General features: G+C 31.7%; 2 protein-coding genes across 2 annotated transcripts; one reads left to right on the plus strand and one right to left on the minus strand.

Annotated features, from left to right (window-relative positions):
- The first annotated feature begins 921 nt into the window (after positions 1-921).
- Positions 922-3,020, plus strand: LOC100801499 (phosphoglucomutase, cytoplasmic). Its single transcript, XM_041013891.1, has 7 exons — positions 922-1,011; positions 1,230-1,488; positions 1,558-1,715; positions 2,274-2,337; positions 2,431-2,512; positions 2,620-2,792; positions 2,877-3,020. Exons 3-7 carry the CDS (start codon positions 1,621-1,623, stop codon positions 3,018-3,020), a joined length of 558 nt encoding a protein of 185 aa, XP_040869825.1. The 5' UTR covers positions 922-1,011; positions 1,230-1,488; positions 1,558-1,620.
- Positions 3,021-7,597: 4,577 nt separating this feature from the next.
- LOC102670087 (NAP1-related protein 2) lies at positions 7,598-8,734 on the minus strand. The gene is made up of 6 exons (XM_014774277.3): positions 8,687-8,734; positions 8,419-8,490; positions 8,080-8,193; positions 7,917-7,980; positions 7,698-7,798; positions 7,598-7,621 (listed from the first exon to the last, which is right to left on the minus strand). Exons 1-6 carry the CDS (start codon positions 8,732-8,734, stop codon positions 7,598-7,600), a joined length of 423 nt encoding a protein of 140 aa, XP_014629763.2.
- Between the last annotated feature and the right edge of the window lie 4,985 nt (positions 8,735-13,719).

Below are 13,719 nucleotides of genomic sequence, written 5' to 3' on the forward strand. Positions count from 1 at the left end.
ACCAATCCAAAAAGGACAGATCGATCTTTTACCTACTTAAGCTGAATAATCCATCCATTAAAAACAAATACTTTTGTTCCCCTTGTAACTATAATGAAACCATGTGATGTACAATAAAAATAAATATTTTTAAGACATCATTTATCATTCAACTAGTCAAGACACTACTAAAAAAGAGATATTCTACGACATTGTTTTTAAACCGTCTTTGAAGACATGCGCTTTTCAATTTTTATGCTGACGTGACACGTTATAACTGGGTTAGCTTTAACAACCCTATATCTTGCTTTTTCTTGTATCGTGACTCTTCATTGTCGTCATAGAGAGTGGGGGAGAGAGAAGAAACACTCTCTGCCCTCTCATCTTCGAGCTCCGATGGCGATGAGTGTTGCAAGGCTGAAGAAGGACGAGATCCAGAGGCTGAAGAAGGCGATCGATTCGCTCCGGTGTCCGACGGTGGAGCTGCATGAGTCAGAGACGAGTGCGACGGCTGAAGAACCTCCTCGAAGAGAGAGAAAGAATGGTGACATTCCTAGAGACGAGCGCAACAACACCACCATCACCATCGCCGTTGTTATTCAAACCCTAACCCTCCTCACCCTCACCCTCAGCCTGCTTTGCTCGTCTTTTCTGGTGGGATCGCCTTCAACGGCGTCGTCGAGGAGCTCAAGAATTTTACCACCCGCTTCGCTCACGTTCTCCTCGTTTCCGAAGATGGAGGAAGCACTACTAAGATTGTTAGTGTTCTCGGTACTGCGTTATGTTAAATTAATAATTATGATTACTAGTGTTTCTACATTTGGGAATTTTTGTGGAACCAAATTTCGGGGGCGAGGAATTAGGGATTTTGATTGATTGGGTGCGGGCGTGCGTTGCAGGTGGTCCTGCTGTTGGAGACATACGTTCTAGGTGCCTGAGGTTGTCTGATCAGAGTACCATTGAGGCTCTTGCAGTTCGAAATTTGCTTGGACATCGTCTACCACTTGATCCACTACAAGCTAAATCAAAATTGTTGGTACCACATTCTTAATTATTGTTGTCAAGCCGTAAAAGTTTGTTTTAATAGATTTTCATTCCTTTTCCATTTTGAGAATCAATTTTTGTGTTTCATATGATGCAGTATTCTTACAACAAGCAATCTTGATTTTAATTAGATGATCAAATGTTCTATATTCTTATGCGCTTCTACTGATTCAATCCTCTCTTACCCCATGATTGAAATTTTGCAGGTCAATTTTTGATTTTGAATCTATCAGGAAACTGTTGTCATCTCCTAAATTCACATTTTGGTATATTTATGGATGTTCTTTTAAATTGTGATATAGAATATTCTTAGTTCGTTTCTTCATCCCAAAGCCTAATGGCAAATTTCTTTGACATTATTGAATTTATGATGCACTACATGGGGTTGGTGGAGCATATGCAAAGAGTATTTTTGTGGATGAGCTTGGAGCACAAGAAAGCTCTTTACTGAACTGTACACCAAAGGTCTTATTCTCTTGTTGATTAATGTCAGTCGTGATTTGCCTTGATTTGTGGATGACTTGTTGGATACAGGAAGACTTCGGAGGAGGACACCCAGACCCCAATTTGACATATGCAAAAGAGTTGGTTGCTCGTATGGGATTGGGCAAATCTGAACCCCAAGATGAGCCCCCAGAGTTTGGTGCTGCTTCTGATGGTGATGCAGATCGCAATATGGTTCTTGGTAAAAGGTAGTGTTGTCCTTAATTTGTGATGAATTTAAATATTCTCTAACTTTTTTGTGTAATATCTGTGTATCCCTTGTTTGTTAGGTTTTTTGTCACTCCTTTAGATTCCGTGGCCATTATCGCTGCAAATCCTGTTGAAGCTATACCATACTTTTCTGCTGGTTTAAAGGGTGTTGCTAGGTTTTCATCATGTTTTTAAGTTTTAAGCTTCTCTCTCTTAATTTCATCAGTAGTGTGTGTTTGAACGTAAAGAAGCACGTGTGTCAATGTGCATTTGTGTGTCATGTAGTAATGCCAGGCTTATACTTGCATATGCTTGGTAATTATATTCTTGTAATTATCTAGCTAGTTGCCGCAAAAGGTGTGATTAGATTTGTTTATAGTTGGACTATGAAATAGGAAGAATTCATATTGAGTTAAACACAGATTTTAATATTCATAATTGTTGATCTCTGGTTAGTTCTTGAGCTTATTTCATAGGAACTGGATCTTTTGTGTAACTTCATTTCTCTCCACCAGTTTTACCAATATACCAATTTTAAATTATAAATATTTGTGTAGGAGCATGCCAACCTCTGCTGCCCTGGATGTTGTTGCCAAACATCTGAATTTGAAATTTTTTGAGGTATATTGCTCTTCAATGTCTTTTAAGTATGAAAATACTTGTTGGTGGCTATTAGACATGTAATTATTTTATTTAATTGTTATTCAAAACCAGGTCCCCACGGGTTGGAAGTTCTTTGGTAATTTAATGGATGCTAGATTATGTTCAGTCTGTGGTGAAGAAAGTTTTGGGACTGGTATGTGTTTGCTATTGCATTAAAAGGAGCAAAGTACAACTTTCAACTTTATTAAAACCTAGTTTTAAACTTTTTATCTTGTGATTATTCCTTGTGTTTGTGGATAGGTTCTGGCCGTATTCGTGAGAAAGATGGAATCTGGGAAGTTTTGGCCTGGCTATCTATACTTGCATATAAAAATAAAGATAAACTTGAAGACAAGCTTGTCACTGTTGAAGACATAGTTCGTCAGCATTGGGCTACTTATGGGCGCCATTATTATAATCAATATGACTATGAAGTATGATACAATCACATTTTCCTCCTACTTTGTTATAATCTGTTTTGAGAATCAGTTAATCACCTCAATTTTTTTTCCTTAAAGAACGTGGATGCAGGTGCAGCAAAGGAACTAATGGCATATTTGGTCAAGCTGCAGTCCTCACTTTCAGAAGTCGATCAGTATGTTAATTTTAGTACACTAACAATAGAAGCTATTTGGTTCACTCAATTAAGAAAAGAATCTTAACAAGTTAATTTCCCATTCTTTAAAACTCAGTACATACTGAGTTTTGCTTTTATTTTGTTAACATAAAACAGAAATCTATATTAATATTTAAGACAAATAATATTTTCAATCCTCGTGAAGGAGAAACGGGTGAACTGGTGTACTAGAAAACAATAGAAATAAAAATAATTAAAGAATGTTTAACAAGTTAAGCAATAAACAATGGTAACAATAAAAATTACTACTAAAAATAAATGTACAAGAAAAAGAGTTTACGTAATTTTTATTCACGGAACAAGTGAAAATATTTGGGTTCTCTAGGTTCAAGGGTAACTTAGGTAGTTTGTTTCTAAATCTATTATATCATATCGTTATATAAGATTATTGAATTTCAAAAAATGAATGGTTGAAATGAAGAGTAAATATTATTCTTAAAATAATTTCATCCCTCCTCGTTAAATATATCTATTTTTTGATACTTTTTATAAAATAGGAGAAGTATTTTATTGTTAGAAATATATGATTTTCCTGCAAAAAAATTGTGCAAGAGTTTTCCAAATATATGGCTATTTTTGTGAATATACGAAGAAATGTCCCTTATGAATTTCTTTTATTTTCTGCAGATTTTCTTGTGGAATTAATTTTGCATGAAATATTTAGTATTATATATTTTAGTAAATCACGATAAAGGTTGTATGTAAGTATTCTGTGAATTTAATTTCTTACAGGTTTTCCTCCTATTTCAATATATATTTTTATGAGGTGAAAATGGTTTATTCTGAAAAAAAAAAAAAGAGAAACTAGAACCATTATTCTCTAAAGCTTTAACAAATAAGTCTTAAATCTTCACAAATATTTATTTTTGAAATATTTGTCACTTAAAAGTTATGACTTTGTAACAATAAGACTTATTTTTATTATTTAAAAGTTCGATTATAAATTGTAATTTTTTTAATAAAAAACTTTAAAATTCAGGATTGAATACACCCCCACTTAACAAAATTTATAAGCTTTAGAGAAAAAAGAACTATTATATGATGTAAGTCATGATATTGATAACCCATTTTATAAGAAAAATTTTGGGCCCTAGAATAATTGGATACTTGAAGTTATACTTTTTAGTATATAAAATACTACTATTAATTAAGAGTAGTTCAATGCAATTTTTCTTGTGAAATAAACTATTTTTTTTCTTTTCTTTTTATTAATTTAAATCACTATCATGTCACTTTCAATTGTTATTGATTATTACAAGTGTAACATGATAGCACGTTATTACGTCATCAGAGAATGGAAAATAGCACGTGTGAAGACACAAATAGCATTAACAATTCAGCCTCACACCTTCTCTTATGCATGCATTTTGCACCCCTCTTCACCATTCAATTTTAATATTACTGTCATTTCATCATACATGCATTTAAGATTAGTTAGCTCCTATAACTCAAGAAACTTGTTGACTTCTAATTAAAACCAAGATTTGTTCACACACACCCCATTGTTACAAGAGTTTATATATAATTTCTATATTGATGTAAAAAAAAAAATCACTCTATCAACCAATCAGAAATCATGGTTGACTTGATATATATATTTTTTAAGTTAATTGTTGTAAAAGTCAACAAATTTAAGAGTTTGTGATTGGATGACTGCTTATTACATGGTGAGTGTGTAGACTGATTTTCTCTTATTACAAATAATGTTAAAATTATAATTTTGTTGCTAGTATCCGTGTTCAAATTTGATTAATTTTATTCTTTTGTTCTTTCTTCGTATGAACAATTTAGTTTAGTAATTACTAGTTAGTTTGTAGAAATATTTTTTAATGAAATGACCATGGCACCAATTTTTATGTCATCATAATTCTTGCTTCCAAAAAGAAAAAATATTAAAAATAATTAATAATTCTACATCGGTTCAAGCCACAACCGATGTAGAATGTCTAGCATTCTACATCGATTATCAAAACGACCGATGTTGAATGCTTCATCGTGGGGTAGGAATCTACAACGGTTCAGGATACACCGATGTAGAATGATGACTTTTTACATCGATTTTCAAGACAACCGATATAGAAATCTGGTATTCTAAGACGGGTTTGGATACCAACCTGTCTTAAAATGGGCAGATTTCTACATCGGTTATAACGACGCTTGATACCGAGCTACAACGACACTTGATAATCGATGTAGAAAGGTGCCGATAACCGATGTTTCATGCAGCATACCTGGCTGACATTTTTCAGAGGTAGGTTGGGATCATCTTTGTAAAAGCAAACATTTCATGCATTGACATGAGCAACTTTTAAAAATATTATAAAAATTAGAAGAAAAATATGATATTTTTTTTAACATAACCAACCTTTAACGATGAACAAAAAAAACTATATAAACATTAAAGTTCTTTATTATAATTAAGAAAGTCTAACTCAGTCGATTGAATAGAGTATTAGTGTTATAACCTTCGATATCATGTTCAATTTCTACAGATAAAAAAACATTTTTTATTCTAACAATTTGGAAAAGTCTCAATTGCCAAAGCGATTGCTATTATGCTATGTACTAAGAGTATTGGCTCTTTGCCAATATTAATCCTATGAGCAAAGATAACTCCAACTGGAAGCTAATATTTGGTTTGGGGTTAGATGCTATCTGGAATGTCCGGAACCAAAGTGTTTGTGTTTTTTCTTTTTCCTGATAGAAAAGGATGGGTTTGCATGATGTTAACAGATTGAATTGGTAAAATGAATTTCTCAATTGTATTCATTAATTAGATAAGTATATATACAAGTCATTTGACAGATATGCTAACAGTTGTACTTGATGAAATATATTAACAACCTCCCTCAAGCTGGACCATGAATATCAGTCATGTTTAGCTTGGACAACAGGGAAGAAAAAACAGCAATAGAGAGGGCTTTGGTGTGTAAATCAACCAGTCGATCCTTGGATGCAATGGGCATGAGATGAGTGGTTCCATTGTGTACTTTATCGTGAATTAGATGACAGTCAATTCCTATATGATTAGTGCGCTCATAAAACATTGGATTTTAAGCTATTTTGATGACTGATTGGTTGTCACAATATGAATTGGATAAGTATATATACAAGTCATTTGATAGCTATGTTAACAACTGTACTTGAAACTAACTAACAACTGTATTAAACATACACTACTACAAAAAATGCTTTCTACATCGGTTATTCAAGCCATTTTACATCCGTTTTCAACCATTGTCGTAGCGGATGATGTAAAAAGGGGAAATCTTTTCTACGACGGTCGTGAACGACCATCTTAGAATGTTGAACATTCTACATTGGTTTTGAGTCTTAGGAGTTTCAGTCTTTAAGTTCGTATGTGTGAAAAAAATATATATTAAAAGGAGTTTCAGTCTTTAAGTCCAATTCCTAGTACTCCTTGGTGCATATACACAACTCACACACCAACAAGGTTGAAAAATTATTTATATTTTTTTTGCATGTGTAGTTTAATTATGAGTCATCTTGCCCTTTGTGAACTTCTGAACGTAGAGGATCAAAAGGTTTGGCTTCTTTCCTCACACTTGCTGAAGTTTTGCAATTATGTTAAATTTAGTTATATTCGGTTTATTTATTTACTTATGGTGTTTTGTGAGGTTTACATGAGAGAGTGCATGCATTCAATGTTTTTATTCCTTTGATTACTGATAATACCTATTGATGAAGTTTAATTCATTGTCGACATCCATTGTTTGGTAGATATTTAAATATTTGGGTTCTCTTGATGTTGAAGATAATAAAGATGTCAAATCAGGCTACTCAATCACCTTTGTAAGTTTTCCTTGCTCTCTTTCTCACCCTCCCCGAAAATAAAAATTCCCTTGTCTATACTTAAGTGGTGCTTTTCTTTGTAGAAGTGATTTAGAAATCACTTTTAGATCATCCTGAAAATTTATGGTCTGTGTGAAGTCAATGCTTGGTTTATTCATTGAAGAATAACTAGATGTTAATTTTCTATTGACAAATGACTAGTTTTTTTAATTATTTCTTGTTTAGAATTTCAATCCCAATCCCTATTTTCAAAATACAAAGCTTACAAAGACTTTTACCTTCCTTGAAGAAGGAACAACAAAGATATCTGCTACCCTCATAAAATGGAAAGAGGGCAAGGTAAGACTATGCATTCACTTTTTCTCCCCTGTTAGCATCTACAACTTTTATTTTGCTTTTTTTTTCTTAACTTTGAAACATCATCCTTAAATGTACAGGGATTACCGAATGGACTTGATCATGACAAGAATGGGAACAAGCGGGTCGTATCGATATCAGGTTGCCTAAATTTTTATTTTCAATTTTTTAGCAACTAGGAATTGGACTTAAAGACTGAAACTCCTTTTAATATATATTTTTTTCACACATACGAACTTAAAGACTAAAACTCCTAAGACGGTCGTATTGATATCATGTTCCAAAGATCGTCTTAGAATCGTTATCATTCTACATCGGTCTTCTCAGAACCGATGTAAAATTTATTTTTTTATTTTTTTAGTTAAAGCTACTTTTATTATTCAATTATTAAAGAATATTTTCATAAATATAAGAAACCCATATATACCACTATCAATGCCCATCCCTCATGAACCACTAACAGTAAATATAACAGTAAGAAACTTTAAGAATTTGCTTCATGGAAATGTAATTATTTATTGTTAAAAGTTACCATACCACAAAGCAAACATGAGGGCAGAAGACAAGACAATGGCACATCAACTATGTCAAATAGAAGGAAACCTAATGCAGCATGACCATGACTTTCATCAACTATGTCAAAAAGAAAAGGCTCAAGTGGCCTCATTTACAAAACTACAATGTATGCATGACATGGCTTTCTTTGTTTATAATATTAATGTGCTAAAAAATTGAAAATAAAAATTTAGGCAACCTGATATCAATACGACCCGCTTGTTCCCATTCTTGTCATGATCAAGTCCATTGGGTAATCCCTGTACATTTAAGGATGATGTTTCAAAGTTAAAAAAAAAAAAAGCAAAATAAAAGTTGTAGATGCTGACAGGGGAGAAAAAGTGAATGCATAGCCTTACCTTGCCCTCTTTCCATTTTATGGGGGTAGCAGTTATCTTTGTTGTTCCTTCTTCAAGGAAGGTAAAAGTCTTTGTAAGCTTTGTATTCTGAAAATAGGGATTGGGATTGAAATTCTAAACAAGAAATAATTAAAAAAACTGGTCATTTGTCAGTAGAAAATTAACATCTGGTTATTCTTCAATGAATAAAACAAGCATTGACTTCACACAGACCATAAATTTTCAAGATGATCTAAAAGTGATTTCTAAATCACTTCTACAAAGAAAAGCACCACTTAAGTAAAGACAAGGGAATTTTTATTTTCGGGGAGGGTGAGAAAGAGAGCAAGGAAAACTTACAAAGGTGATTGAGTAGCCTGATTTGACATCTTTATTATCTTCAACATCATGAGAACCCAAATACTTAAATATCTACCAAACAGTGGATGTCGACAATGAATTAAACTTCATCAATAGGTATTATCAGTAATCAAAGGAATAAAAACATTGAATGCATGCACTCTCTCATGTAAACCTCACAAAACACCATAAGTAAATAAATAAACCGAATATAACTAAATTTAACATAATTGCAAAACTTCAGCAAATGTGAGGAAAGAAGCCAAACCTTTTGATCCTCTACGTTCAGAAGTTCACAAAGGGCAGGATGACTCATAATTAAACTACACAAGCAAAAAAAAATATAAATAATTTTTCAACCTTGTTGGTGTGTGAGTTGTGTATATGCACCAAGGAGTACTAGGAATTGGACTTATTAAAGACTGAAACTCCTTTTAATATTTTTTTTTCACACATACGAACTTAAAGACTGAAACTCCTAAAAAATAAAATTAATCGTCAGTTATGACATATATAACATAATATGATATAATAATTGTGTCCTATCTTATAATAATAATAATATCAAAATTTCCACCGCTTTGAAACAATAAAAACCAGAATCCCAAACCTTCACACCCCCAACAGATTCTACCAAATAATAACCCCTCCATTTCACTGCTCAAGTTGGCCGTAAACCACAGGCCAATCTCACAACCTATTATTAAATGGGTAACGATACTCATACATGAAACTCGAAACATGAAACACGAAACATATACAACAAATTTTATAAATCAAGAGACATGAGAAGATATATACACCTCTAAAAAGGTTGATAGATTTATACAAATTAAAATATTTAAAAACAAAGAATTAATTGATAGATTTATACAAATTAAAATATTTAAAAAGGTTGTGGCAGGGAATTGAGGCAGTATACTATTACAACAAATACGTAGTCACGTACAATTTATGATGCAAAGTGAAGTTTAAAAGTCACAGACATCTTAGTCTTAACTTAAGTTTAAAAGTGACAGCCATCTTAGTTCTAACTTAGTCTAAAATGTCTCTTCACTAAAATGTCTTTCCATGGATCAAAAGCGTGAGAAAGCACCATAGTATAATATTCGTTTTCTTAAATAAAATAAGAAATAAGTAGTTAAAAAGAATTTTATCTCCTAAATGTTGTTGTCCTAAAGGTGAAAATAAAATAAAAGTTAAGAAAATACTGTTAATAATTTTTATCTCCTAAAATTTTTACTAGGACCTCATATTCCCTCAAGATAAAAAATGAAAACAAAGGAAACTGTGATTTCCTAAATATATCACATTAAAGTAATATCTAAAAAATCACAAAAACAGCAACAAAGTTCACCTCTGACTTTTCTATGACCAGAGGATGCAAATCAGTAGTCTGCCACCCAGCTGTGAAAAGAGCAAGCATGCTATGGCCTATGGACCTGACAAAATTGAAGCAATTCAACAATTTTACTGACTTTTCTATAACTTCAAACTGATTTTTCATTGTTTTGTTAAACAAAAAAAAGAATAGAGTTCATACATGGACTCTCCAAATGAATATCTTTTCAATTTATAGTTATCATAACTGCCAATGAACTCAAAATAGGAATCTAAAGAGAAAAGAGAGGTGTTAGATAATGCATTCAACATACTCTTGATTGCATCAAAATCATACATACTGACTAGAGAGATGTCCTAGTCACTCACTTCTCCCTTTGGATAATAAAAGGCTATTCATACCTCCAGTTTAATACAATTAGCTTGAAATCTCAAAAGAAAAAGCAAAGCGACAATATTCAGCACCATATTTTATTATAGAAAGCAATGATTGTGATATTGAGTTTAAAGGCACTATACCAATTAAGAGACATGCAAGACAGAGCTACTATCAATACACAAAAGCACACATGATCAGAAGGTGGTAAGAAGTTATCATAGAAGACCCATATACCCTTGACCATTTTTCACATCATTAGAGGAAGTATCCTTTGCCAAGGAAGCCTCCATGCTATTTGATCTAGACAATAAGGGAGCTTGAAGGAGATTTTCTTGAGCACTTCTGGAAACCGCAGCATATGCTAAAGATGAAGCAGTTTGTAAATAGAAAACAAAATAAGTATCATAAAACAAATAAGAGTTATGTGTAACAAATAGGACTATTTTTGGACCATCCATTTACATCAAATGAAATCAATAAACTAGCATACAAGGTAGATCACCATTGATAACACAAACAGACAGCCAAAATTTCAAAATTCTGAACTACAACCTTCAGAGAATTACTAAATCCCTTCTTAATCAAAATTTACAGATACTACTAGGTTCCTTGAATTTACCGAGAATGATACAACCATAATTTTATTAAAACAAGATATTTTTAACCATAATTTACACAAATTTTTTAACATATTTCTCGAGATAATTTTCTCAAAAGTTGAAGTTGAAAACATCTAATAATAACATTCAGACTCAGTCAAAAGCACAATAAAAAAAAAACCAATCTCAAATCCAAACCCTAATTAACCCTTAATTAAAGAGCATCAAGAAAACAAATCCCAACCTCCTTTGCAAAAATCCTACAACAGCGAAATCAAATCCCAAATCATGAAACGACAACCATTCCACAATCGATAAATAGGGATTTTGAATTAAAAAAAATATCTCGTAAAATTCAAGAATACTCAACAAAGTGCAAAATTATAATAACAAAATCGAAAGAGACAAGATTGCAAATGAGATCAGATCGGATCTGAAACGAAGGAAGAGAAAAAGGAAGAAAAAAGGAAAAATCTGAAGAGGTCGAAGGAAGAGGACCGTCATGAAGGACGGGAAGATGTGGAATCCAGAGACAATGTGGAGACACGTCGGACCTTCGATCGAACTCAAACAACGGGCACGGGAGACGGCGACACAAAAGCTAGATAACAGTGGGGATGAGGGAGCTAGGTTGGGACGAAAGAAAATGAGGGAGGTAGCTAGGTTGGCACGAAAGTCACGGGAGTGCGAAAATGCTAAGGCTTCTCTTGTTAATACGCGAATAAGCAAACAAAGACGATCTTTAGGAGAAAATTGTCTTTGTACCCTAATAGAAAATTACCAATCTGCCATCCCGTAAACTCATCAAAGGCGGTTTTACGCAAACGTCGTCGTTACGTTTGAGTTTATTACAAAAATGCCACCGCGAACCTTTCTAAGACGGTTCTCTATAACCGATGTAGAATCTACGACGTTAAAAATAACTTTTTTAGTAGTGATATTAAAAACAAATTACAATGAATGAAATATATTAGCACATGAGTTGTTGAATACGGTCAAGAAATTAGGTTGTAGGGATTTCCATTTTGGCTTCTTCCATATATAAGCCGCTGCATAAATTGACATGGATCACATTAGCTGAAAAAAACCTAGTGTGCGATGGATAAAAGACAATTGTGATGAAGGGCTTTTGAGGGACCACTTTGGTAAATTCAAATATAACTACCAATGCCACCAAATTGGGAGATTGTTCAATCACTCAAGTTGAACTAAAGGGATTCATAATTTAATAAAAACTATGCGTTATTAATTTTAGAATTTCAATTCTTATATTACCAAATTTATATAGATTTATTAAGACGTTTTATATAAATTTCAATTCTTAAATTACTAACCCTATTTCCTCAAAAAAGAAAAAAATTTCTAAGCCTATATGTGGTAGGCATGAAAGGAGAGAAGTGAAAAATAAGGAGTCAAAAGTGGAGTGAAGTGTGTTTGATACGTACGAAAGTGGGTGATATATCTTCTTTTTTTTTAAAAAAAAAAAAAAGTAAATCCCACAAAATAATATTCCTTCTAAAAAATGAGATGAAGATGGCGAGAAAACTACAGTAATTAAACGATCTATGCCTCTCAACACACTGAAGGTCACTTTGCTGCCACTCATGTGTTTTCTTCTTCTTTTGCCTCATGTTTTCTTGTATAATAATAATAATAATAATAATAATAATAAATAAATAAATAAATAAGTAAATAAATAAATAAGTATAATATTTATAATAAAACTTTTAAAATAGTTCTTTTTTTTTACATACCTAACCATTTTAATTCATATTTTTTTATCTCTTTTCTACTCTCTTTAATCTAAACCAAACAACCTTTGGTGTTTCTTGATTTGAGTGTTTATTTTCTAAACATAGTTTTCATTTTCAAGATTTATAAAACATGTATAGAGAAGAAAATATTTTAAGAGACCACTGTATTTTTACTTCAAAAAAAAAAAGACTAAAAAATTGATTTGTTGTTTTCAATTTTGGGTTTATTTTTGAAATTATCTCCAAAGAAAATATTTTTAAAATTTTAAATTAACGTATTTTTACTCTTATTTTTTATTTTCTTGGAAAAAAAAACACTCAAACTAAGTGTTACCTTACTTTTTACTTTTTTCAACTCTTTTCATTTTCTTTCCCTCCTCACATTTTCATTCTTTTTCATTCCACTCTATCAAACACAATGTAAATGAATATCTTCTTCATTTTAATTTCCCCCCCTAAATTTTATACTGTTTAAAACTTTCATCCAAGTGAAATTTGACTCTATAGTTTTATTTTGATACTTTACTCCTATAGTCTTATTGTTGGGATAAAAAAAATTAAGCCCACATTTTATTGTATTTTTCTTAACTAACCAATTTTGACTTTTTTTCCATATTTTTTTAAACCATGTAATTGAGGTCATGGACTCTCTAGTAGGATCCTAAGGCCTCAAAAGTTGTGTTCCTTTAGACCATTTGAGACTAATCTTCATTCAATGACTCACATTTAAAATTATTCTCCAAAAATATGTTGAGAGAATCAAATCTAAGTCATCTCTTATTATAAACTTAACATGCCAAATTAGTAACATTTATTGAGTTTTCCCCTTCTACTTCATTTTAAAGATTTTAAAGAATTTTTTAATAAGTAAAATTCTATTCAAATGACAAATAAATACAATCTCTCTATATATATGATCAATACATCAATAAAAAGTGTACTAAACATTATTTTTCTTTGTCTTAAACTATTTATTTAACGTTTGTTGTTTTCTACAAGAAACAAGTGTTAATGTATGTTATATTGAAACTTGTTTCTTATAAAAATGACCGGAAGTAGTGCTATAGAACACAATATATAGTTAAAAATGAAAAAAATTCAAATCACATCGCTTGTTAAAAAAGATGAACAAAATGAATTTTTCTCCTTAAAAGAGAACTGAACTTGATATTGTGAATTGAAATATCATATGTAAGAATACAAAATAAATAATAACTTATTCATAAAC

The sequence above is a fragment of the Glycine max genome, chromosome 3, assembly GCF_000004515.6.
Source record: "Glycine max cultivar Williams 82 chromosome 3, Glycine_max_v4.0, whole genome shotgun sequence".
Lineage (NCBI taxonomy): Eukaryota > Viridiplantae > Streptophyta > Magnoliopsida > Fabales > Fabaceae > Glycine > Glycine max.

Bases quoted from the DNA above. Each gene is read 5' to 3' on its own strand.
- LOC100801499 (XM_041013891.1), top strand. From the start codon at position 1,621: ATGGGATTGGGCAAATCTGAACCCCAAGATGAGCCCCCAGAGTTTGGT. The intron at 2,338-2,430 runs GTATATTGCTCT...ATTCAAAACCAG, and splicing joins TGAATTTGAAATTTTTTGAG to GTCCCCACGGGTTGGAAGTT. The intron at 2,513-2,619 runs GTATGTGTTTGC...GTTTGTGGATAG, and splicing joins TGAAGAAAGTTTTGGGACTG to GTTCTGGCCGTATTCGTGAG.
- LOC102670087 (XM_014774277.3), bottom strand. From the start codon at position 8,734: ATGAGTCATCCTGCCCTTTGTGAACTTCTGAACGTAGAGGATCAAAAG. The intron at 7,981-8,079 runs GTAAGGCTATGC...TTAAATGTACAG, and splicing joins TAAAATGGAAAGAGGGCAAG to GGATTACCCAATGGACTTGA. The intron at 7,622-7,697 runs GTAACTTTTAAC...ATTTACTGTTAG, and splicing joins CATGTTTGCTTTGTGGTATG to TGGTTCATGAGGGATGGGCA.